At 32.0% G+C, this 26,112-nt stretch overlaps 4 protein-coding genes across 6 annotated transcripts; 3 read left to right on the top strand and 1 right to left on the bottom strand.

The window, feature by feature from the left end:
• The first annotated feature begins 2,399 nt into the window (after positions 1-2,399).
• Positions 2,400-10,975, top strand: LOC107023804 (lys-63-specific deubiquitinase BRCC36-like). Of its 2 annotated transcripts, none has more exons than XM_015224613.2 (10): positions 2,400-2,711; positions 4,433-4,558; positions 5,228-5,315; positions 6,739-6,824; positions 6,964-7,179; positions 7,765-7,931; positions 9,507-9,665; positions 9,752-9,832; positions 9,925-9,979; positions 10,554-10,975. In XM_015224613.2, the coding sequence occupies exons 1-10, from the start codon at positions 2,601-2,603 to the stop codon at positions 10,725-10,727; spliced, it is 1,263 nt and encodes a 420-aa protein (XP_015080099.1). In that variant the 5' UTR covers positions 2,400-2,600; the 3' UTR covers positions 10,728-10,975. The 2 variants fall into 2 exon arrangements, with proteins under 2 accessions (XP_015080099.1, XP_015080100.1); XM_015224614.2 differs by having other exon boundaries at positions 2,405-2,711; positions 4,436-4,558; positions 10,554-10,951.
• Positions 10,976-11,809: 834 nt separating this feature from the next.
• Positions 11,810-12,662, bottom strand: LOC107023805. The gene is made up of 3 exons (XM_015224615.2): positions 12,490-12,662; positions 12,318-12,380; positions 11,810-12,244 (listed from the first exon to the last, which is right to left on the bottom strand). The coding sequence occupies exons 1-3, from the start codon at positions 12,535-12,537 to the stop codon at positions 12,005-12,007; spliced, it is 351 nt and encodes a 116-aa protein (XP_015080101.1). The 5' UTR covers positions 12,538-12,662; the 3' UTR covers positions 11,810-12,004.
• A 4,744-nt stretch (positions 12,663-17,406) lies between these two features.
• On the top strand, positions 17,407-21,155 carry LOC107021203. 2 transcript variants are annotated; one of them, XM_027918090.1, is made up of 3 exons: positions 17,417-17,626; positions 17,755-17,821; positions 19,826-21,155. In XM_027918090.1, exon 3 carries the CDS (start codon positions 19,881-19,883, stop codon positions 20,727-20,729), a length of 849 nt encoding a protein of 282 aa, XP_027773891.1. In that variant the 5' UTR covers positions 17,417-17,626; positions 17,755-17,821; positions 19,826-19,880; the 3' UTR covers positions 20,730-21,155. The 2 variants fall into 2 exon arrangements, with proteins under 2 accessions (XP_015077298.1, XP_027773891.1); XM_015221812.1 differs by lacking the exon at positions 17,755-17,821 and having other exon boundaries at positions 17,407-17,626.
• A 1,101-nt stretch (positions 21,156-22,256) lies between these two features.
• Positions 22,257-25,989, top strand: LOC107021241 (monothiol glutaredoxin-S15, mitochondrial). Its single transcript, XM_015221857.2, has 7 exons — positions 22,257-22,403; positions 23,258-23,362; positions 23,858-23,992; positions 24,150-24,249; positions 24,387-24,453; positions 25,571-25,649; positions 25,725-25,989. The coding sequence occupies exons 2-7, from the start codon at positions 23,291-23,293 to the stop codon at positions 25,782-25,784; spliced, it is 513 nt and encodes a 170-aa protein (XP_015077343.1). The 5' UTR covers positions 22,257-22,403; positions 23,258-23,290; the 3' UTR covers positions 25,785-25,989.
• The last annotated feature ends 123 nt before the right edge of the window (positions 25,990-26,112 follow it).

The following is a 26,112-nucleotide window of genomic DNA, read 5'->3' as shown; positions in this document are numbered from 1 at the left end:
CAAAAGGGTTGGCGAATTCTTGAGTCACAAGGAAGGCGATATCATTCTTGAAATTTGGGAGATAACAATACAATATGTGCAAAGTATTAGAGAAAGTAAGTTTCTAGATATAAACATTAAGCTCTACTAATTTATCAGTTACCTTTTTGTATATGCACCCTTTGTAGAACATTTTCGATATAGAAATTAAGCTCCGCTAATTTAGTAATTGATTGCTAGTTAAATTATTCAATTAATAATTATTTGTGTTGAGTTTTGTTGTGTATTTGAAAGATCTTGTAATTATGTTCAATACATATTTGGTATATAATTGCAGCTAGATTTAGCCTTCAAATGATGATTTCAAACTCTTTTCCTCGTGCATTACCAATTGTTCAATCTTCAAACATTATTTCTCACTTTTCCTAAGATATTATATAATATATATATAAAAATGATCCAAGGCCTATCATGTATTCATGTTCAAATATCGAGTAGATTAAACTTTAATATATCTTTCGATTTTTTTTCTTTTTAAAATGTGAAGCACTTCTTAATTTATTATTTATAGTTCATCGAAATTATTCTTATCCCAGAGTCTACTCCTAGTCATATGGTCCTATCGCCTATGCCAACTTCTTTATGTCGCCACTCAAAGTTATTTTAGTACAATTATGATAATAATATAATTGTAATATTTAATTCATGTATAAAATTTAAACAAAAAAAATTTATCGTGTTTTAATTTTTATCCGTTTATTAAGAAAAGAAAAAATTACATAAATGGGTCTTAAAGACTCAAGATATTTACATATTCAAAATAATTCAAGGAATATCACCCTGAAACGTGTAACACAATTCTCACATTATGTGTTGTATTACACTCGCTGTCACATCAGCGCTACGTCAGCGTCATGTCATAAATTATGATTATTTTATTTTATTCATTTATTAATTAATTTTTCTTTTATTAACTATAATTTAATCTAATTAATCTCAAATTGGTTATTTTAAGTCTTTAATAATTATATCTTCCTCATCGCTAAATCTTATTTATTTTCAATTCTCATTTTATCGGAAAATCATATCCTAACCCACCTTCACTATTGAATAACGCTTCACCACCACTATCGCATCTAATTCTTCTTCTTCTTTGTCACCCAACACCAAATATCACCACCACCTTTATCAATATCGATTTTTTCTTCTTCACCACTTCAATTACCTATTTTAATTTTTGTCACCCGCCACCCATCACCACCAAACCCATAAAAGTTTCTATCACCACCAAACCCAAAAATTGATTATCAACCAAAATTTCTTTAACAAAGTCAAAAAAATAAAAAGATAGACACAATCAACTGATTTTTTTTTACATAAAATACGATTATTCACTAACAAATCTATGAAATTAACCTAATTGCGAATAAAAAAATTTGTGCTTTTAGATTGTGATAAAAAATAAAAAAGTGTGATAAAATAAAGAATGAAGAAGAAGAAAACAATGGATGGGTTGTGAAGAAAAAGAGGTTTGGGGTACGGGTAGAAAAGAGAATTATAATTTTTTTTTTTACTTTTTTTCAAACTAACGCGCCTATTTTTTATTTTTGTTTTATTTTTTTTGCCACGTCAATTTTAGGGGGTTCGAAAGTATAGGTGTGTAATAGGTCACTATGATAGTCTAAGCGTGTAACTGACTTTTCGGGACAAGTTTAAGGGAGAAGTTATGTCTTTTCCCGTTATTAAACTAACGCGCCTATTTTTTATTTTTGTTTTATTTTTTTTGCCACGTCAATTTTAGGGGGTTCGAAAGTATAGGTGTGTAATAGGTCACTATGATAGTCTAAGTGTGTAACTGACTTTTCGGGACAAGTTTAAGGGAGAAGTTATGTCTTTTCCCGTTATTAATACTATAAAAATATATGTATATTATTGTGGTATCATTAAGATTTCTTGTTAAAAAATTACTCATTAGTCAATGATACTATAAAAGTATATAGATATTTTTTATGGAATCAATAATGTTTCTTATTCAGAAATTACTCATTATTCAATAATTTAGGTTAAACGACATAATCAGCATTAATGATACCAATGCAATATATATATATATATATATATATATATATATATATATATATATTGATTTTGTATTAATTAAGTGAAATTATCAGCACTAATAATATCAATACATTATATATACATTAATTTAGTATCAGTTAAACGAAATTAATTAAAGGTATATAGAGTAATTATTTAGTAGGTACGAATTAAAGATTAAAGGGTACATGCTTATAATATATTTTTTTCACTTTTATGGTGTATTTGCCTACTTTAAAAGATCAAGGACCTTTCTAAATCACATAAAACTACAAGGACAAAATGTAAACACTTACAAAACTTTAAGGATGAAAAGCACAATTTACTCTTCACGCAGTTCGAAACTCCGATCTGTACTTCCATCTGTCCTCATTTTTCTTCCGCCGTTCCGTTCTCCTCAGTCATAGCAGACTTCGGAGAGGTCGCTACCGGAAAAGGAAAATTAAAAGAAAAATTACACAACAATAATACCCGAAAATTCATCTGCTTACACTGGAATTGAGGAGATTTAGAACAGAGAAATGGCTCTAACGAGTGTGAAAATGACGGAGGAAGTGTGGTTAACATGTCTTAGTCATGCATTGTCTACAGAAACTGAAGAGATAATGGGACTTCTCCTCGGTGATACTCAGGTTTTGATTTTTATATTTTTTTTTTCATTTTTTCTGAAGGAAGTTTTGGTTGTTAGGGTTTTGGGTTGTTATAAACCCTATCAATCATCAAGGGTAGCTATAATTGTTGAATGATGATAGTAGTAGCTTTTTATCAAGAATAGGTGTAAAATTTTGTTGGATTTTCCTCCAATTCGTGAATCATTGGACGTATTTTTTGCAACTTTAGTTAATGTTAGAGTGAGATTTCGGGAATTCTTTCTTTTGTAGATATTTACTAATTGGGTTCCATTTTTGTTTACATTTTCTAAAAGAATTATTGGATGATACGTTTGGAAATGGTAAAGGATTTTATGAAAAACTTTTGTTTCTTTGAGGACTTGATATTATTGCTAAAAAAATCAGTACTTTAAGTGTTATTGTTGGATTTGACATTCCTTATGTTTCAGCTATTATTGATGTTTGCTAAATTCGTAATGTACTTTCTGTTAAATTTCCTGGAATTCAAGATTGGATGCCATATCTGGAAATGGTAAAAAGAGATTTTGGAGAAAAAACAAACTTCTTTGCCTTGAGAGATTAATATTGTTGCATAAAGGTAGTAACTTTAGTCAGTGTTGGATTTCTTTTTCCTTAAATTATAATCATGATTAATGTTTGACAAGAGTTGCCCAGTACTGGGGTTGGGCGGAATGATATAGAGGATCTGTATATCTGTCCTTACTACATTAACTAGTTTGGAACTGAGTAATTATTATGAATACACGATCAGTTTGATAAACAGAGCTGATTTAGGCGGTAGTGGTGGTGTTGAACTGCCATATTTTTATTCTATGAAAAGGCGAAGAGGTTCTGAGCTGTGCCTTATAAGCTGATGCATATTTATGCCTTCTATGTGTACGTGTGTCTTGATATTGCACTACAGTCCTTTTACTTTTAAATATTGCCTTGAGAGAAAAGATTCTCAAGATCTTGTCTTGACTAAACTTGCAATATCTATGCTTCGTAATATCTTGCATTAATTATAAATAGACTATTTTTATGCATGTTTAGTTTTGTGTATAAAAAAATATGGATTGAATTAAATTTCTTTGCATTACTAATACCTAAAAATCCATGGTATTGGTAATACACTTCTCAATACACAATAGTGTATAACTAGTGCAAACATTAATTATATTTGCATGAAAAAATGTACCAAACAAGGTAATACTAATAAATATAGCTAATGCATGGAATTTTTGCTAATACACTCTACTAAACTACCCTTAAGTGTATAGTCCAGGGGTGAATAATTAATTTTTGCGGAAATAGTTCTACTGTTTTCTTAGATTTTGTTATCTCTTTAACTCTAGACCAATCATAGTCATGTTTTCAGTATGTAATATGTATTGAGTTTTCTTCACTGATCAGGAAAGAAAATATCTTAGTAAGTCAAAGTCATATTTAAAACTCCAGCTATTTTGGTAGATATGCAGGTGTATTGATGGTCCAAATTTAATCTCGCCCTTGCATGACGTGTCCCAGTAGTGTGTAACATACTCTGATTTTTGCTTGTCATGTTATAGTTTAGACGTTTTCTTTCCAAATGTTCTGTATACAGTTTTAGGTTTCCTTATTCATCAAGAAGAAGAATAAAATCATATATTTCTTTCCTTGATTTTTACATGTTATTGATGATGGCTTTCCTACTAAATCATTTCCAAGTCCAAAAGTAATATTTGTGCTGTTTCCATTCACAGCAGTCAAAAAATGGTAGTGTGACTGCACTTATATGGGGAGCACTGCCACAGCCACGTTGTGACAGGAGGAAGGATCGTGTTGAGACCAATCCTGAGCAGCTGACTGCTGCATCAGTCAAGGCTGAGATATCCTTTTTGCTCTGTGACAATTAGTGATGTTTTTTCACTGCCCTTGCCCCTCTAAAAGTTGCAACATAGAGCAGTATTAGTGACTGGTAAAATAATTTCTTTTTAAAATAATTTTTTTCTTCTAATTGCTTCGATGATCGCTTTTGGTAAATTTGCTGCCAAATGAGAAACAACTTTAGTGTTCATAAACTTCAATCTTTTTCTTCATAACATGAAGCAATTTGAATGACACTTCATGCAATGGTTTCTTCCTTTGTTTCCGCAAATGTTTTCTTCCTAATAATACGTCAAATTTATCAGCAAAAGTTGTCTTCTTTTCTTTCTGATGAATTTGGGGCACATGTCAAATAACTTCTGTGGTGTCATGCCTTAGGATTATCTGTGCAAACCTTTTTCTTAAAATGACAGAGTGCATGACACGCTAATAGTATATGTAGAGATTGACTTATCCATATTTTATGACATGCTACGGCTTTCTTGGCTTTGATAGCAGTTGGCGAGAAGAGATCGTTGCTCCCGTTTGAACTATGGTTTCATACAACTTAACCTGTTGGTTGAGTTCGTTGCTTGATGTATTCAAATGTATATGATTGGATTGTGGTTGTGATAATGCAGTTTCGTCCGGAAAATTGTATGCTGGATTTGTTACTTTAACTTTTTTAGCACAGAATGACCCTGGCAACAGGAAGAACAACAAGAGTGATTGGCTGGTACCATTCACATCCCCACATTACAGTGCTCCCTTCCCATGTTGGTAGGTATTAAGTGCCTCTATGAGCACCTTCTGCTTAATAGTTTAGTCCCATTACATTTGAGTAACCAAAGATGGTCTTTCCGCGTGAATGTTGGTATTTTTTTTTGTACTAGACCCATTAAAGTAGTTGTTTCGGTTCTTGGAATTTTGAATTTTGAACGTAATACTTGATCTTTGGGTTGCATACAACATAATAAATATAAACACGTTGGCGGTAAATGTGACATAAATCAAGCTAGATTAGCACTTAAAAAAAGGTGATTCAATCAAAGAATATGAAGTAAAACCAACGTTTAATACTTGAACCTTACTATAGACTAGAAACACAAATTAGCCACATATATATACAGAAGTGTTGTATTTTGCCAGTCTTTTTGTTTTTATACAGAAGGGTTTCAAAACTTGTAATCCTCAGATGGGGCCAGGTTTCTATTTCTCTCCTGATAATCCAATACTTACGCAGTTCAAATGAAGTGACTACAAATGAAATCCCTGCAATCTCCACTGAGTGTGTCTATTTTTTTTTCTTCCAATTCCAAGTTCTCTTTCTTTCTCAGTAATGTCCACTTTTACTTTCTGCTACAACTAAAGTTTTGTGCTTGCTTGTATGACTATTTTTGCCTCCATCCTTCCCATCATGGAATTGATTTCTTTTTCTAAATGTTTTATCATCCATCTATTAATTAGGTTATGTCTACTGGTGAACTGGAAGGTTTAGATGGAGAAATTTTACCATTCAAAATCAATATGCGAGCTAAGTAGATATGTGCCAAAACACAAAAGCAACTCATTTGGTGATTGATTTGTTTGGGTTAACTTTTAATTTTCCCTTATGCAGAATTGGCTTCTCATAAACCGTCTGGCCGATAGACTGTTGGGCAATTGTCTGCTCCTCTAAAAATCAGCATTCTTCTATGAGTTTGGAACATTGAATAAGGCCTATAAATTAGACAAAACCTTGACTAAGACCTAAATTGAACAAAGATAACATTAACTTTCTTCAGAATAGGTGGTTATATAGAAAACTGAAATGCAGGGTAGGACTATGTATAATAGAACCAATTTGGTCCAATCCGGAACCCACTTATAGTAGGAACTTCCAATTTCCATACCATTTTCAACTTGAAAACAAATATTACCTTTTTTTTTCAAATTTCACAATTTTTATGTCCAAACGCCTACTCAGTGCACTGGAATGTCATTTTAAATCCTTTTGCATTCTCCTAAGTTTCGTCTGACTGTAGTTCTGTGATTCATTGATAGTTTGGTCTTCACCAACTTATATAGATGACTACATGTTTTGTAGAGGTTATTTTGGGTTAAGTCCGGCCATAGTTTATTCTCTTTTCAGCTTAATACCTGTGTCACTAGTTATCTTTTTCTCAGTCCATGAAAACCATAACATGCTATGTAAATCATGCAGATGTCCGCACTCAAGCCATGTATCAACTTCTGGATGCTGGGTTTATTGGGTTGATATTTTCATGTTTTAGTGAAGATGCACAGAAGGTAGTGTAAGATTGTTTGTAATCAAGTAGATCAGCACCAGCATAATGTCTTGACCTTTTCATATATAAAAACTGTAGATCACCACAAGCATAATGTCTTGGCCAGTGAATTCCTTTCAAACTATTTGCTAATATTTCAGGTCGGGAGAATCCAAGTTATTGCATTTCAGTCCTTGGATGGAAAGCAGCAGAATCACATGTTGTTGAGGCCTATTTCCCTTTCCCCTGTACATAAAAATTCTGTAATAGACCTTGAATCGTCTTTAAGTTCCGCAGACACATCTAGAGCTGGTTCAAAAATTGAGATTCTTGAACAAGATACTGGTGATTCAAGAGCTGCTGCTTTAGCTTCCAAGGTATGTTTAGTGGTTTCTAATTAAATAAAGAATGTTAGTAGTTACTTACCATTTCAAAATCAATTAATTGTAAAGCATGGTAGTTATTGCGTTTTACTGGAATTCAAGAGGCTGCTAGCCGTTTTCGCAAACAGGTTTTAAAAGTTATACACTGATTTTTTCAATGGATCAAATTTGTTGCTGTATGACCTTGCCTTTGGCACTTGAAGCTGCTGGTGGATCTGCAGTGTAAGAACATACACTTCTCCCGAGAAAAATTAGTGTGAAGGGAAACATTGTGGGCATTATGATTCTTTCTCTTCTGCTGGTTATGTATTCTTTTTTCTTTTAATGTTTTGGGGGACAAGGTGTGAGGTAGGTTGGGTTCAGTAATTTTTTATTAACTTGGTTGATGGATTGGTTAGAATGGGGATGATCTATGTACTTGGTGCATTCCCTTGCTAATACTGATAGCTGAGTTGGAGAAAATAGTCGTGCCAATCTGTTTTTTCGAAACTCATGATTGAGGATCAGAACTTTTTTCACTCCTCTCTTTTTAGCCTTGGACTTCTTCTTAACTCATGATAATCTTAACTGATTGGTTAGGGTGGGTCAAGATCGACGGACTTGGGCAATTTCTTTGCTAATGTTGATAATAGAGTTGGCGAAAACCTTTACGGCAACAGTCTTAGTAATGCCGTCATTGATGTAGATCCAATGGACATGTCAGAAAGTATGCAAGAAGCCATGCATCGATCGAATCTGGAGATGAGGTACATTTGAGTATGTATTTGATTACTTAATATGATTTGAACTGTTTCTTTCTGACTACGTAAAAAGCAATTCTGGAATTCTCTCTATGGGGTGAGTTATGGAGGACCTTAGATGTTTATACCACATTTTGAAAGAAAAATATGGTTTCATAAATCAATCTGGTAAGAACTAATATGGCATCGCTTCTACTTTAATAAGATATCTTATCTCTTAAAATCATGTTCTTCACTTCTGCTTGCCATGAAAATGGAGAAGATTGGTGCTGGTCTGGAAGGAAGTTAGATAAGGAAGTCGCAAGTGTATGGTTCAATACTTGTCCAGCCCCACTACTATGTCTTTTTCTCTTTCGGGTTAATTTGGAATGAAGAAATTTGGGTGGTTTGAAAGAAAGACAGAACCAACACACATGATCAAATACAAATATTTGTCTTCTTTTTGGCCTTTTGATGCAAATTGCTAAAGGCATACGACATAGATAGGTTGATGGATTCCCTCAACTGCATGCACTTATAATAGGAGTGAGTTTATGGTTGTGCATATTGACACCTTCTTTTTTTTGATAAAGTGCATATTGACACCTTCTTTTTGCAATTTACACCAATAAATTTGTTTACCTATCAGAAAAAAAGGATTTTGCTTTAACCAAGTATCAAGACCCTTCAGTGAAGTAGATCACTGATTCTTTTTAAAAACTTTTTACCAGCTCATCATTTATTATTAGCAGCACCAATGACAATTGTTAACAAAGTACCTCACTGAACTTCAAAAGTTAGTTGAAGTTGTGAGGAATCGAACCCGTACCCTGCACACCTAGAACTGGACATCTGGTGTTTGGATAACCTTACATGCAGACAACATTGGCGACCTAAAATCATGGAAAAGTTTGGCTCTGAGATAATGTTAAGAAAATGGCGTCAAGTATGATTCGATCCAAAAGCTAGTTCATGAGGTGAGAATTGTCAAGATCATATAAAGAACCACATTGTATACCCTCGAGCAATGTGGGTTTTTAAGAACTAGAACGTCTGAGTATCTTATGTGCTCTTTTTAGAAACCTAACAAGTTGCTTTGCTGGAGAGTGTCAGATAGATCATTAGCTTAAACATGCAATTGAAGAGAGGATGGTCTGCAAGTGGGTAACTGCAAAAAATTAGATGAACAAAATTTCTACCTGACATGTTTTTGCAGAATCTTGGGCAACTGCAAGTGTCAGATTCAGAGTATTTATTAATTTTGAGTCTATCTTATAATTTTCTTAGTTATTGCAATTTAAAGATAATGCGAAGTTGCTTGTACACTGAAGTTTATTTAACCCCCACCGCACCCAAAAAAAAAAAAAGAAAGAGAAGCTTTTGTTGTTAATAAAGTCTCTCTTGTTGAGAAAATGTTGTTAGTCTATAGTGGTGTCTATAATGAATAGTCAAACAGTCAAAGCTGTTCAATTCACTTCTCCCTTTGATTCAATGAATTTCTATGTTTTCTGCTATTTGCATGTTATTCAAATTACTGATTCCACCCTTCTGAAGCATGATAAATGCTTGGCTTAATCTATAAATATTTTTGGTTGGTGACAGTGGTGCAGAATATGTCAGAAAGGAAATCCCTCTTCTTGTTCTGCCATCCTCATCTATTTTCAATCTTGATGCACCTTTGAATTCATTCACGGATCTGCAACGGGTATTATTTGAAGAAGAACGAACTGCATATAATCAGGCTGTTGTAACAAATATGAGGTGGTCGAACTTAATGTGTGCTTATTGCTCGTTTTGCATATATGTGCTTTTTAAGTGCTATAATAATTTGGGATGTCTTTCTGCAGAGAAACAAAAGTGCACCCGCTCACTTTCATCCATCACACATCTACATATCAGGCTTCTATGTGCAAATTAATGGAGTATTGGTAAATGAGCTCACTCTTTGACGTCTGTTTTAGAACTTAGTTTTTCTTTGTGGTTGTGCTATTTTTGATCAGCAATTTGTTCTGTATTGCAGCTTAAGTCCCGCCATCAGTTCCCTCCAGGACCAGTTAAGAGAGAATGAAGTTCGGGTATGAATGCTTATTTATCTTCCGATCTTCATCTATTGTACTTCTTTCTACAGAGTGTTACTATCCTCAAAAAAAATTGTACTTCTTTCTACAGATTTTACTTTCCATTGCATTAGTAGACCTTAGAGTTGATATTTAGACTCTCGTCATGTACAAATGTTTTCGATTCCTGAGATGTTTCCAGTTCTTTTGTCTAGCTAGCTTTGGTTTTGTGATATATATCATGGACTATCTTGGGATCTCGTCAGAACTCCTCAACCACCCTTACTTTGTGTGCCCCTATACTTGTTAGGGAAGTCCCTCGAGTTGCTCAAGACTTGAGTACAACTTTGGCAAAGTAATCCTCAAAAGTTTTGTGTATTTACGAGATCAGTATTGCATAATTAGTTGGCCTTCCATTTAAAGGAAAAGTCTACTGAAAGGGTAAAAGATCTGTACTAAAGGCTATTCCATTGTACTTCCCATTAGCTTGCATTCACACATTAGCTGATTGGGCGCGAATTAGGCATCTTGTAGGAGTAATATTTTACATGATTTAGTGGCTGAATAGTTTTATATGCTTTTGCTGGAACAGCTAAAGATGCTAAGTGAAGAAGCCAAAGTTTTGGAAACTGAGATTATAAGAGGGGAACCAAATACAAGTTCTCCTCGTCGAGGTAGTGCTTCATTGGGTCAAAGAGACTTGTACAGTCCAACCGAGTTAAGAAGTGTTTCCGGTTCAAGTAGCCGGAGCAGAAAAGCATCCTAATGAAGTAGCAAGGCGATCTTACCTATGCGAAGTGTATAGTAGGGGTTTATTTTGTTATCTCACCTTGTTGTGACTGATTCTGGTCCCTTTTGGTGCTTAATATGATGCCAAGTTTTGGTTATTTTCGAGTTTGTACAAGGCAAATTTACTGTAATGGTTCTGGCTTTAGTGCCAGAATTCAATGAGATGGTGTATTGGAATTTAGAAAATTATGAAATGCAAACCAGAACAACTAGTAGACAACCTCAGAGATCTTTGTTCTTTATAACCCCCTCCCCGAACCAACCCTTGTCATTTGTTCTGTATGAAAAAAGCGAACAGCTTCGATCAATACAGGATGTATTAAGATTTGGATCACATAAAAATGATCTTTTTCTTCAGAAATGATGAAAATTAGTTGTAATTACCTTATACAACTTCATTGGAATTTATTTAACACAATCTGCTGCAAATGCTTTGTCCAAAAATAATTGTGTAGATTTGATTCATAATTAGCAATTTACGGGTCGTTTGACAGTTTATTAGGAAAAATAATGCACACATTAGCCTTGTATAGCACTAAACCTTAAATAATGACATGCATTAACATAATTAAAGATTTAAAGATGCAATTGCCCATAAATCTTTCATTATATCGTTTCTACCATAATAATGGAAGCTATCTCTATAAATTAATTTTTTTATTCAATGCATTCATCAAACCAAACAATTCACATAAATAATTTATCAATGTATAATTAATTTAAGTATCGCTAATTATTAAGCAATCTCCTTACATACTCTACCAAATCACCTTTTTAATACTTTATTGGTACATAATTAATACTCGATCCTTCTTTTGCAAGCGTATGTCAAGTCATGAATACCCCTCCGTTCATATTTAATTAACCATATATAATTTATCACCTCTAATTATTACTACTTGATTTTTAAATTGATAAAAAGTAAAAAAGAAAACCATCCCTCTTTTTCATTATACTTTTGTTTCAATTCTCGTCTTTTGACATGAAATTTCATTACCCAAATCCACAAAAATATAAGTATAACAAACTCTTCTACCCAAGAAATTAAAACAGCAGGTATGGTAGGTAGGTGTTAGCTGTCAATTTTAATAACAAGAACAACAAACATTTTTTTCTTGAATAGACTTGTATAGAAAAAAAAAAAAGATGACATGCCTATGGTGGGGTATGTGCTAAACAACACCTCATAATAGGCTACAAAAATAGTACTAGTAAAAGAAAAATAAAAATAAAGAGGAAACTATTAATTATGAATTAAATGTTGGTATTAGTTGGGTTGTGTTTTGGGTATTCATCAAGGTAATTTGGTATACCACCAGTAGCTGCATTGTCATTATTTGCTCCTCCAACAGTATTCTTAACTGCATCAGCTGCACCTTGAGCAATATTAGCAGCACCCAACGCAGCTCCACGAGCCACACTCACTGCACCTTGAGCTGCTCCTTTTCCAATATCCGCTGCACCTTGTGCCACGTTCTTCACTTGATTCCCCGTCTTCAATTATCGCGAAAAAAAGAGTCAAAAATATTCTTAAACTACGTAAAATCAATAGTAATTAATTAATTACCTCTTGAAGGAACCCTTGGTTGTTTTGGTTATTATTGATATCAGAAGGTGCATCTCTTCTCATCTAAAAAGAATTAGGAGAAAAGAGTAGCTTAATAACGTTGATGAAAATAGAGAGGTTTAATCTTTAGTAATTAACAATGTAAAAGAGTTTAATTAATTATTGATTATACCTGATTTTGGCCACTGCCAAAAAGGTTGTCATTACCGTGGTTGGCCATAATTATTATACTGTTTCTTTTTGTGTTGTGAATAGATGAAATGTTGTGTGAATTTATAGAGTTGAAAGCTCCTCAAATGATGACCAAAGTAGACGCATTTTCCAACACATGGCAGCAGCACATAATAATCTACGTTTTATTAAGAACGCTTCAACCGGATAATGAGTTACCCATATATATATATATATATAAAATATATTGAATATAATAAATAAATAAAATTATTTTTTGATAAATGAGACATATATGACAACTATTTTAGAAGTGAAAGAATAGTATATAACATTTCTTATAATAACGCTATAGTAGAACTTTGCTTGAAAAACGAAACACTCTCGATCGTTGATTTTTTACGCTTCTTAAGGAATTATATCTAAAAGGTTGATTTTATTAGTATTATTTTTTGAATATAATAAATATAATGTTTTAAAAAATATAATAAAAAAATAATCATGATTAATGATATGTAAATTAAGATTAAGTGAAAAATTATTTATTGATCTCACAAAATCGATAAGTCAGCGACAGAGTTAGAATTTCTAAAAAAAGATTTGAAATCTAAAGAATTAAACACGTGAACTAACTGATAAAATTTTAATATCTACTATTTATACGTAAAGATATTTTTAATTATTTATAAATAGTAATATTTAAAGAGGGATCATTCCTAACAGAAGTTTGGTTCAATGTTGGTGGATATTCCAAAATGATATTATTAGACGAAGATAAGTTATAAATAAATAAATTATCTGTTTAGCTTCGTGCCGACCAACTAAATAAGGAAAATCAAAGTTTTTTTTTTTTCGAAGAAAGACAAAAAAGAAGCTAATCGTCGAGTTGCTATTTGTTCTACACGTGTCATTTAGAATAGGACACGTGTCGGGCATTGGCTGAAACGTATCACAATTGTATTGACAGTTGAAAGTTGAAACCATGTCGAGCCAATTACTCCATTCCAGTTTAAGCAACCGCATCTTCCTAGATTTAACGGGATTATGGTAAAATGATAAATATTTTTTTATTTTAAATTAAAAATTTTATATTTAAAATTTTTACAAAGTCATTTTGTTAGAAAATATATTATTTTTCGTATGAGATTTAAATTTACTGTAATTTCAATACATATATTAAACATCAAATATAACCTACGTTTTCTATTCCCTCCGCTAACGAAACAAATGTTAGCTAACATTAATTAAAGAAAAATAATTAATTTATATAATTTAATAAATTAAATATGAATATTATTAAAAAAATATAAGAAGACGTTGTAATATCATAAATTATCCTTATAAAAATATATATTCGTTGATCTTTTATGGAAAAGTAGATTTAATATAGATATAATATTAATAGGAGTATCAAACAGAAAAATATATTAATTTTTAATAATTGATTGAAAAGGTAAGCGTGTTATATAAATTAAATCAAAGGAATGACTATAATAATTTACTAAAATCGTCAGTATTTAAAGTAATTAAAAAACTAATCCTTATTTTGGAAAACTTATTTTTAATATTAAAATTGATACTTATTTTGGAGTAGAATTTTTTTTAATAAATAACATTATTTTTATAGATATGTCTATTTTACCAATGAGATATTGCCTTTATTAGAGTACGTAAAATATTTGATTTTACTATATATATTTCAAAGCATAATCTGAATGCCTGTGTGTGTATATATATCATTTTGATTTTAATTTATTTTGTCTATTTGTTCAACTCTTATAAAAGAAATATTTTTTTCGTTTTTAATCACTTTATTTTTTAATTTTTACATAAAATGTTTAAAGTATTAAAATTAATGGATATTTTAACAAAATTTTAATTTAAATACAAAATTTAAATTTTATTAATTTTAAAATTTTATGTCAAATTAAAATACGTCAAATAAATTAAAACAAAAAAAAATATATGTGTTTATAATCAGGATGAGCTTGGGAATGGACCCAAGTAAGGTTGAGACATTTTATTCAAATTATACTATAAAAATTTACATTTTATAGGTATATATATACTTTTAACTTTATAACATTATTTTTTTTTTCATATTTGAACACTTGAAATCCTCTTTTAATTGTATGGAAAATATTTTTAACTCTATAACATATTTTTACTTTTTTGTATTTTGAACGCTTGAAATTCTTTTTTAATTATAGGAAAAATAAACACTCTCTCTATATTTTTTTTATATTATATATATCTATTACTTATTTATAAGTGGCAATAAACACATAACTAATGGTCAAGATGTGTGTTTCAGCTATGTGCTTACTTTTATAACCAGCTATTTGGCCTATTGGATTAGGCTTAGACACTTCAATCCTAAGGTTTAGGGTTCACACCTTGCTGACATCATTTTTTATTTCTGCTTTTTTTATTTGTTTTATTATATTTTTTGAAAGTTAATTTGATTAATTTTTAAAGTTAAATTAGATTATATTAATTTAATATTTTAAACAAAAAATTTAGATACTCAAAAATTATATTGCAATTTTTGCATATCAATATGATGAAGAAATATATTGAAAAGTGTTAGTCAAAGTTTTTATAATTTGACTTTAAAAATGAAAAATATAACAATTAATAATGGACGGAGGGAGAATTATTTTTGATAATTAAAGACCTCTACATCTACTAATTGATTTACGAGTTTTTCTTCTTGAAAATTTGTTTTTTAATTAGTAGAGGTCTTTAATTAATTTCAACTTATTTATTGATTCAAGACTTTTTACATTTTGTATACGTAAACATATTTCTTATTCATATTTTAGTTATTCAATCTCAACAACGCAGGAGACAGCCAACATGTCTGCTTCACATGTGTGATTCTACGCTATAATTAACAATATATTGACTCTTGAAATTCTATTTGTGCCACATATATTGAGACAAAGAAAATAACACATATTATTTAAAATTATGTAAAGAAACTATAAATTACAGTAATTAATAACTTAAAGTACTTAAAAAAATTTAAAATTTAATTGACTCTTTAAATTTTATCTGTGTCATATTAAATGAGACAAAAAATAACAAATATTAGTCCCGTGATAACACGAGCGGAGGTGTCTATATATATATATATATATATATATATATATATGAAGAGTATGTTAAGTTCTGTTGTATGTGTGTGGGAACCACCACCACCTAAAATATAAAAACATATGATGTAGTCTTATAGATGTCATACATATATTATATGTCATATATGTTGTTTTTTCTATTCAAAAAGTGCTCACTATTAGAAACTTTTCATATAGTGACATATGCATCTTTTATATAAAATACATAATGTTAATATATTTGTTACTTTTTGAAAAGTACCATTATAAAGAATTTTAATCTATTATATATATTATATATAATATGTGCGCAAATATGCATTAATCTATTAATCTATTTAATGTGTATAAATGAGCTTATTCTAGTATGTATAATTCAAAATTTGTTTTAAGTTAAAAAATTTTATATTAGATTTGATGTTCTTATATTTTTTTAAATCCTCTTTAGAAGTATATGTAATAGGTGGTGTTTAAATTTTTTTTAGATATCACGCTAAGTACTATTTTTTACTAAATTATTTACCACTAAAATATACTAGATTAACCAATTTGAGTGTTGGACATTTTTTATTTTGTTATTATAAACGTCATATTTGAGTATATTTATATGTATTCTCAATTTTAGGAAATATTTATTATTTTTTATTAATATAAATATCAAATACCTTCACCTATTAAAAATAAAATAAATATGAAATAACTGGTCAACTTTGCTTCGGTTAACATTTGAATTTCAAATATCGTAATTTTGAACGCATTTTCATTGATCACCGGATTATATATCACTAAGATGATCGATTTATTGGATGAAATATTATGTTTATAAAAAACAAAAATATATAAAAAAAAATAAAAAGAAAAAATTGGAGATAACTATCATCTTAAATTTATTAATATAAAAATAATTAAAAGTAATGTGTTAATGGTATGGTTCGATAAGTTATTTTTTAAAAATTATATCATCTCAAATTTTTAGCTATTTTATAATATATAACTAAAAATTAATTTTTTTCAAAGTTATCTCAATTATATCAAATTTTCTTCGATATCGATACGGCTCTGTTAATTTTTCGTTTTGTTATTTTAAAAATATCACTCAAAATATATTACTATTAAAATATTTCTTTCGCAAATATGTATTGAAGAACACTTTAATCATTCATCAACAAGACAAAAATGTTAAACTTTATTGCCATATTGTTTGATTTTAAACATTTAGCAGGAGTGTTTGTATATGTTTTGTAGTATTTGATAGAGCATCTATTACATTATCTTTTAATTTAAACCTAATTAGGCAAAAGCTAATTAAAAAACAAAGACTCAAATTGGTCTAGTCACGAAGGTCTAGAAATTATGTTATATTTATATTTAAAAAATGTTATACATCAAAATTTTGATATATTATTAATAAATAAAATATATTTAGATCATGTTATGTTATTCAGTTTGATTCGGAGAATTTTTTAATTTCTTCATAAATTAAAAAGAATATTTTAATTATTCAAAATAATTATATACTTAAATAAATATCTATAACTTAATAAAAAACAATATAAATTAATTTGATTTAATTGAATTCAGTCAATTTATCATATTCCTTTGATGAAAAGATGGTATATTAATATACAGAGTCCTATCGGAATTTTCTTTTAAAAGTAGGTGAATTTTTTATAATAATAATAATAATAAAATATGTGTAATTGTGTAATTATTCATAAAAAGTGCGAGTTATAACTCAAAAAAATTTAATAGCTGAGTACTTGCTATGTAAAATTGAAAATTATGATGCTGGCAGCATATATAAACAAAAATATTATCCGCCCATGCCATTCTTGCCCATTGCCCCACTCCCCGAGTTCTCCCGGCGGCCGGCGGCGGCGCCTCCTTCAAATGTCTAAGGCCATTTAGGCAGATTCCTCAACCTCCAAAACTAAATCGCCATCTTTTTTGTTGCTGTGGGAACTTTTGTAAGCTCCAGCTGGTGACAGTTCAGGCTTGACCTAGTAAATTTACTTGCAGGTTCGTTATTTTGATTGAATTCTGTTTTTTCATGTGCATTTTCAGCTTTAGCCTGTCAATTTTGTTTGGTTGTATGATTTTCTCTCGGGAATGTGTTTTTATCACTGTGATTATATACGTTTTCGTAGAAGTTTCATTTTCCGGTGGCTTCTCTCCTTATTCCATCACCGGAGAATTGAGATCTAAATCAGCACGGTAAGTATCTCTTGCTTCCAATCTGGAATTTTTGAATTCGGCAAAGCAAAGGTTAATTATAATTAATTCATCATATAAGTAGTACTTTTCTGGATGACCTTATTGGTTCGAGAGATTAAGGTGTAGGGTTTCTGCCATGTTAATTTTGGCCTAAACCCTAATTAGGGAGGAAAGAAGCTAATCATTTATATTTATCCCAACTTAGACAATGGCTGATCATTTGTTCATTGTTTTAATGATGATTTCGACAGAGGCATTTATTGAATTTGATCAATTGAATTGGTTTTTGTAAGGTATATGCTATTTTCTCGTAGGTTTAGGCAGATTGGACTTTGCACTCCTAGGTTTAGACAATTGATATTAATCATACTCTATGTATATACCTCATACATTGATTATACATTTAGTAGACATTGAATATACAGTGTATTCACACCTCGCCAAAACCTTTTCACACCATAGCAGTAGGCATACTTCTCATATGGTATACAGTGAGCAAACAATGATTATACGAGGCATACTGTGTATATTTGAAGGTTAGTCAAGGTACTTCCTCTCAACACCGACAGTATAACCCATGAGAGCATCAATAACGCCATCTAAAGTTCCATCATTGCACCCTTGGACAACTTTTAAAAACCTTTCTCTTCACCATTTTTTAGATAGAAAACCTCCATAGTTTCTTCATTTCCTACCATTCAAGGAATGCATTGACGTCTATGTACCTAGCACCCAAAGTAGATGAAGATAAAATTCAGAAAAATTTGTGAAGTTGAGTGAGAATAATATTAGACCTTTGCTAATGAAGACACTTGGTTTTAGATTTTGGTGGTGAATATGGAGAAAGATATAGATACATAGATGAAGAAAGGTAGTATTTCAAAGAGGAAGATACGCAGGGTATTTAAATAATGTTAAACCGCTGTAATAGAAAGAGAAAGACGATAGATAAAGACATAAAGTAAAAAATGGTGTGTATATACGTTGTCCAATGCATGCGCATAGTAATTATGATTTTACTAGTTTTAGAACAAATGGTTGTCATCTGTTACAACTTACATCCAAAAATGCAGGCTTAGATATATCATCAAAGAATAATAATCTAGGATTAGATAATTTATTAGAAGTTATTTCCTAAAATGTAGGCTTAGTTAATGGACCACTCTGTATCCTGATTAATTCGCTAAAAAATGTAAAAGAATCACTACCAAGCAGTTTAAGACGGATAGTAAAAAAAGAACACGACTATTTTTAGTTTATTGCTAATATGGACTGCTAGTTGAGTTAATTATACTAATAATAAATGCTGGATCATAGAAGTTCTTTGCAAATGGCTTAGCTGGGAAGCTTGAGGGGTTTATGCATGTGTATGACTAATTTCTTAGTCCCCAGTGGTTGAATTGATATGATATACAGATATAGTGTACTGAGCCATTAATAGTAGTTGACGCAGTTTACATGATTAAACGTCAAGTGGGGAAGGGTGAAGAATACTTCAATAGATGAGGAACTTTTATTTGTGAATTGAAGAAGTGAATATGATTTTTAGCTGTCAAGGCTTATTGCTGTTATCTGGATTCTGGCATCAAGAGTTGAGTTACTTTTGTAATAAATTTTCACATTCACAGCTGAAGTTATTTATAAGAGGACATTATCGAATGCTTGATTCATTTGTAATGTGACTATCAAAATGAGAGTACTTAGTTGTCTCCCATTTGGGAAAGAAGAGACAGAAAAGGAAGGTGCATAGTATACCTAATATTAGAAGGAGGTGTTACTTTATAATTATGTTTTATGTTGCTCAGGCTCTTCAAAATGTTGTTCCGCCGATGCCAGATCCCAAAAAATTCACAACTTTTGGAGGATCCGAGTTCCAACACACACCCCTTGATATTTTTGAAGAGTCCGAACAGCATAGATTATATGAAGTCTGCTGTTTTAATTGTGCATTGATAATTAGTTGTTATTGATTATTTATCATTTTTTTCCTTCTGCCCATCTCAGAAGCAGTATTGTAGGAGCACAGAAGTAGAAATCTAGTGACTTCCTCCAGCTCAACATGCCGAAAGATAGAATGGTGAACTCTTCGTCCTTCAACGGGGCAAGGGCATCTCCTTATGGTTGCAGCTCAAAGACTACTGAGCTACCACCAGTAGAGAGTGAAAGAGAATGGGAAGAAGCTAGGTGCGCTATATGTATGGAGCATCCACACAATGCTGTCCTTCTACTTTGCTCATCCGGGGAAAAGGGTTGCCTGCCTTATATGTGTGACACAAGTTACCGTCATTCAAATTGTCTTGATCAATTTTGTAAACTATCATCTGGAACACAATCAGAAGTTCCACAAGAGCGAAGTACTGTATCGGGGACGATGCTCCACAGGGGAAATCAGGTACAACCTTCATCAAGAACAGCCTGGTTTGCTGGGGGGCAGCAACCAGAGCTTGTCTGCCCTCTTTGCCGGGGACAGATTAAAGGATGGATTGTCGTAGAGGCAGCTCGTAAATTCATGAATTCCAAACACAGGAGTTGTTCGTTGGAGACATGCAATTTTAATGGCAATTATGGAGAACTAAGAAAGCATGCCAGGCTTGAGCATCCCTCAGACAGGCCAGCCGAGGCTGACCCTCAAAGACTGTCTGATTGGAGAAGGTTGGAGATTCAAAGAGACGCTGGGGATACTCTCAGTGCATATCAGACACCATTAGGTGATCTCGTTCCTCCAGATGAGTTCTTTGAGATGCCTGCTGGTATGTTTGACTTCCTTGATGATGTGTACTCTGAGCCTGAGGATGGATTTAGTCCAGACATCAATCTGTTGTTGGATTTGGAATTTGAGTTCTCCTTTCTGAATGACCTCCCATATGTGACTTGGTCATATGAAGAGATGATGATGCTGTTGGACTGAGTGCTAGTTGATCACAACTAGTGCTAGATCCGAAAGCAGGTGAGCTAGTAGATAAGCTCCATCGGATAATCACGGGGAAAGACCAGGAACCTGGAGGAGACACAACAGGTCATCAAGGTACATGCCAAGATCCTTCGGGCATTAAACCATTGAATTAATGCTTGGTTCCTTTCAGGTTGAAGTTCTTTAGTTTTCAGGTATCTTGTCATCACTGAATGGAGGAATTTTATGTCAGAATTCCTGTTATTTGTACTCTCAAATGAACCATCGCCGTTGTCGTTCTTTTCCGTTCCTACTTTGATACTTTAAGAACAAGTGTTTCCCCCCTCATGAAATTATAGTTCCTTGTTTACTATCTCTGAACATATGAAACATAAAAGCTTGTTAAGATCATAAGGGAATTTTTTTAAAGGATGTTAAGCTTAACCTCATGCCTCCCTATAGTATGTCTGTTTTCCAATGTTTGTATCGTAATTTTCCAGCTATGGCATATGTTTATGATTAGGCAAATTTACAGTCTGCGACGTTGAAAAATTCTCGTATGGTCGATTCTGCTACGTTGATAAGGAATTAAAGTTTTCCATATCTAAACCAGTTGGAAAAACTATTAGCTAGTGATCGATTAGACAAATTAAACTAGATTTAGTTGCGTTAGGGCGAAAGTTAATGTAGATTTATTATGGAGTTGCGAAATAGTATATAAATTTACTGCACCAATGAAGAAACTGGTAAAATCATGTCGAAATGACAACAAATTGAATATGATTGTTTTGTTTTATCTGTTTTTTTTTTTTTTTGGTAAAAGAAAATCGATTAGAAATGTTTCATTACTTGGTTGTATGTGTGAAAACAGAGTCGCCCACTAACTATTTTGGAAATTAGATTTTGAAAAGGCATTTGGAACCTTTGTTTGAAAATAAAAATAAAAAAAATCTACTCAGGAAGGGAAGGTATTAACCACCTTAGGAAATTTGCAAATGCAATTAACCTGTAAATTTAAATATTTTATCGCCGAAACAAATACTATAACTTTTTTGAATGTGGAAATTTGAAGGGTGACTGAGGAATTCATTTTCTTGGTAATTAATTGTTTCATTAACTCAACTTGTGAATTAAGTTAACTAGTTTTGTGAAGGACCAATTAATTTCTCTAAGTTACTTGTGGGTATCCTTTCAAACTTTCAATACACATTCTTTACCAAATAACATCTAAAAAGATCGAAATTATCAATTTATCTAGTTAAAAAAGGTATTTTTTTCGTTTCAAAAAGAATAATTTAGTTTGATTTGGAACAGAGTTTAAGAAAAGGAATTTCTTTTTTTAATTTTGTGGTAACGTACCAAAATGCCATTTAATTTTATGGTCTTAAACATACCACGTGGAAAGTTAAAGTTAAAATATTATCAAAAAAGAAAAGAATTTTGAAATAGACTAAAACGGAAATAGATTTATTTTTTTTTAAACGAAGAAAGTAACTAAATAAACACAAAATTTAGATTTAAGTTTTAAGGCCTGGGGGCAAAAACGGCAATATACGTTTTTATGTTCCTCCTCCATTCTCTCATCACCCTTTCGGCTATAAATACCTAAATGAAAACCTGAAATAGGGGTTTTAGAAGTCGAAAATATAAAAGCACAGGAAGGAATCGGTCTGGTCTTCTCTTCTCTGAGTGGTAATTTTTCGATTTTTCCCATCTGTTTATTCTTTAATTGTGTCATTATTCGCTTGGCAAGCCAGCAGATTTCTGTTGGAACCATTTTTTTGGTGATTCAGTAGTAATTGCTTTCATGTCATTTTCTAATTTTTGCGTGCTTTCTCCGATTGCTTTTGAACAGTGAATTGGGGTTTATTGGATGAAAATAGATTAAAAAAACAATCTTTTTATCGTTTACTGAAATGGGTGTCTGAAAATTTTCAGTTTTATGCGTTTAGGTGTTCGATGAATTGATTCAATGAGTTAGGTGTTAATATAATGTTGTATGTCAAACCAAATTTGAAATTAGAACATTGGTCTAGATTAAAGAATCTCTGATCAGAATTCAGATATTACATTGAGCTTTTTGTTGTGGTTTGATATGATTATTGGGTCATAGAGATGGGATGTCTGTGATAATACCATCAAGTAACAACAACATGCCCCGTGTGATCCTACAAGTGGGTCTGGGATGGTGGGGTGTACACCTCACCCCTATGGCATAATATCGAAGGAAAGATAACTATCTACACAAAAATAGAAAAGATAACCTAGATAAAAGAAACAACATTAGTGATAAATTTGTAACTATTTATTATGGCAAAAGTGCCTCAATCCTGTACTAGTTGCTGTCAGTTATATGCATCGATTATCTCCATTCCAATCTATTTAAATAGTAGTCTATGCCTGAACATAATTTTGATGGTTTAGCTTCATTGGTCCCAAAAGAAGGTTGTATGCTTTGTAGCTCAGGGTCTTTACTATATTTTTGAGGTTGTGAAGCACTAAGAACTGATTTGTAATTTTTTCTTATTTAATCATCATCCCTGCAGCTGAAAGAGTTTGAACAAATTGTATCTTTTATTATGGCGAGATCATTATCTCAAATGATGTTGAAGCGTTTTGCAGCCTACCCACTTGCACGTTCATCTGCAATTGTAAGAATAAACATTACTGTCACCCTGTTTGTGCTTACTATTAACAACACATCAACTAATAATGCCTTTTTCCACTTCTTTGTCTGATCTATCTGGTAGCTTGCAAAGTAAAGAAATTAAGCTTTACTATGAAGAGCTCCCCTTTCTTTCTTCTGTTTTCACTTTGTGCTCCCCATCGCTCTGTTCTGGACACTCTATTTTATCTCTCGCTAGCTAAATACAATTGGAGTATATGCTGCATCTGTAAGTCATATAATAAACTATGAACATTTGCTTGAATCTACCTTCATCAAACATTTGCTTGAATCTATATTCCCCACCCCCTCCCCAAAAGAAAGACCATTTGCTCAAATATTTCTACTATATGTTTCCATCCAGTGTCTTCTAATGTGTTTAGCCCATAGACAGGATTAGACAAAATTGTTTTTTTTAAAGTCTCTTTCTTTTATGTGTTCGAAAATATTATGCTTAACAGTTGCTTGATTTGTATAATAGACATCCAGATCCATCCACCAGGGTGAAGTGCGGTATTCAACTTCTGTGCCTAGTGACCCGGACACTCATGAAGATTTTAGGCCTACTAGTAAGCTTGAGAGTTCAGGTCTTTCTCTGGAGAATATTGTTGAGCAGGTAGCTTTAGTCAATATCTGTACATTTTCTGCTTGTTGGCAAGTCAGAGCTCTTTTGTTTTCAATCTTTGAATATAGAGATTGTGTTACCCTTTTTCGTTTATTTGCTGCACTGTTAAGTGTTCAGGTTTAGTTATTCTGTCGGCCTTCTGTTGTAGGATGTCAAGGATAATCCTGTGATGATATACATGAAAGGTGTGCCAGACCTGCCTCGTTGTGGATTCAGCTCATTGGCTGTTAGAGTTCTCAAAGAATACAGTAAGTCCATGTGCTATAAGTGATATCTCTTGTTGTTGGATTTTGCATCCTCTTCACTTGCAAGTGTAGATTTCTGATAGAGGTCCATGGGCCCTTAATTGGTTTCATCTTCTTACCAATATATATTGTCTTTGCAGATGCTCCTATAAGTGCCAGAAATATCTTAGAAGATCCTGAGCTTAAGAATGCTGTAAAAGCTTTCAGGTAAGTTTGATGCCAAATGGTCTATGGCTATGAAAATTATTTATTGACGAATTTATTTGCATTTTTAGAAGGGATTGATACACAATTCTAGATGTTAAGTGGCTACCTTTCGCCCTCTGCTGTGATCTGAGCAATATGCTTTTGTGACATTAAACACATCCTTTAGAGAAAGTAGGCTCATTTGGGTAGACATATTGCTGATGGGATATTGGCTGCCATTTAAATATCATAGTAAACTCTGGAAATGATTAATGGTTTGTTCATAAGGTCAGATGATATTTGAGTGTCGAGGCAGCTCATACTTTTTTTTTTGGTGATAAACGTGGTTTAAATTGGTTCTTTTCATTCTTATAGTATGGTATTGTTTTTTTATTTACGAAGTATGGTATGACATTGATTCACCTGGATGATGCCAGCATTTTTTTTTTGTGATAAATGTGGTTTAAATTGGTTCTTTTAATTCTTATAGTATGGTATTGTTTTTTTATTTATGAAGTATGGTATAACATTGATTCACCTGGATGATGCCAGCATTTTACATTCATGGTGATGACTCTGTGGCTATGTAGTTATTTGAGGTATATGTAGGTTGTATATCTACATTTTTGTAGCTATAAAAATGGTGACCCTTTATTTTTATATGCTATATAGTGATTGTATTTTAAAGAGCATCAAGTGAATGTTATATAACTTCACGAGTAGTTTATCTCTAACGAGCTCAAAAGATCAATTCAGTTCTTTGTACTACGGAGCTTTTTTTTTAATAACGGTGATGTCCAGGCAGGCCATCTTGCATGCACTCCAGCTAATTCTATGGGATACCTGCCACCTCCCATCGGCAAGACATACTAACTCTGTCCACCAAGCCTAGGACGGATGGACACCTAGTATTTCTGTCTGTTGGATTGAACCTGAGACCTCATGTGCCTTTGGGTGCACTCCTGAACATTATTTGATTACACCAAAATAAATCTTGGTCAATCTATTTTTAAGCTATATGTTGTCTCTGTCACCTTTCGAGAACCCTTGCTATGTCTGTCGCCATAGCATCTGTGGTATGCAGAAAGGAATCATGACCCAAAATTTTCTTACACTCTCTTCTATCTCTTTTTTTCAGCCACTGGCCCACATTTCCACAAATATTTATCAATGGGGAGTTTATCGGTGGATCAGATATCATCCTCAATATGCATCAGGTAATTTGATTTGTTTACGTGATACGAGTCCAACTGGTTAAGTGCGAAATGCTGATCGATTCTTTTTCCATGCAGAGTGGTGAACTCAAGGAAAAGCTGAAAACTATCGTGAACAACCAGGGTAAAGGAGAATGAGAGATATTACCGCAGAAAGTAGTACCGATCTCTGCTTATTCGTCGAACTGTTGTAGTACTTCCGACATTAATTTTGTAATCTTTAGGCTTGGGAGCTGTAATAAAATAACAGTTGATATACCATCTTCCATATATTTGTGGAAACGATGAAGTATATGCATTCTTCACACTTTCTTCTCTAATTGATTAAATTGTTCCACTCTAATGTCTGTTGCTTTGAAATTAGTATTGTTAGTCTCTGTAAATGACAATAAAGCAGTCACTATTAGGTGATTGATTTTCTGGATAGCCTCATGTTAGCAAAAAGAATCCTAAAACATTGATAGGA

This window comes from Solanum pennellii, chromosome 6 (genome assembly GCF_001406875.1).
Source record: "Solanum pennellii chromosome 6, SPENNV200".
Lineage (NCBI taxonomy): Eukaryota > Viridiplantae > Streptophyta > Magnoliopsida > Solanales > Solanaceae > Solanum > Solanum pennellii.
This window is presented reverse-complemented; position numbering and strand designations above follow the sequence as displayed.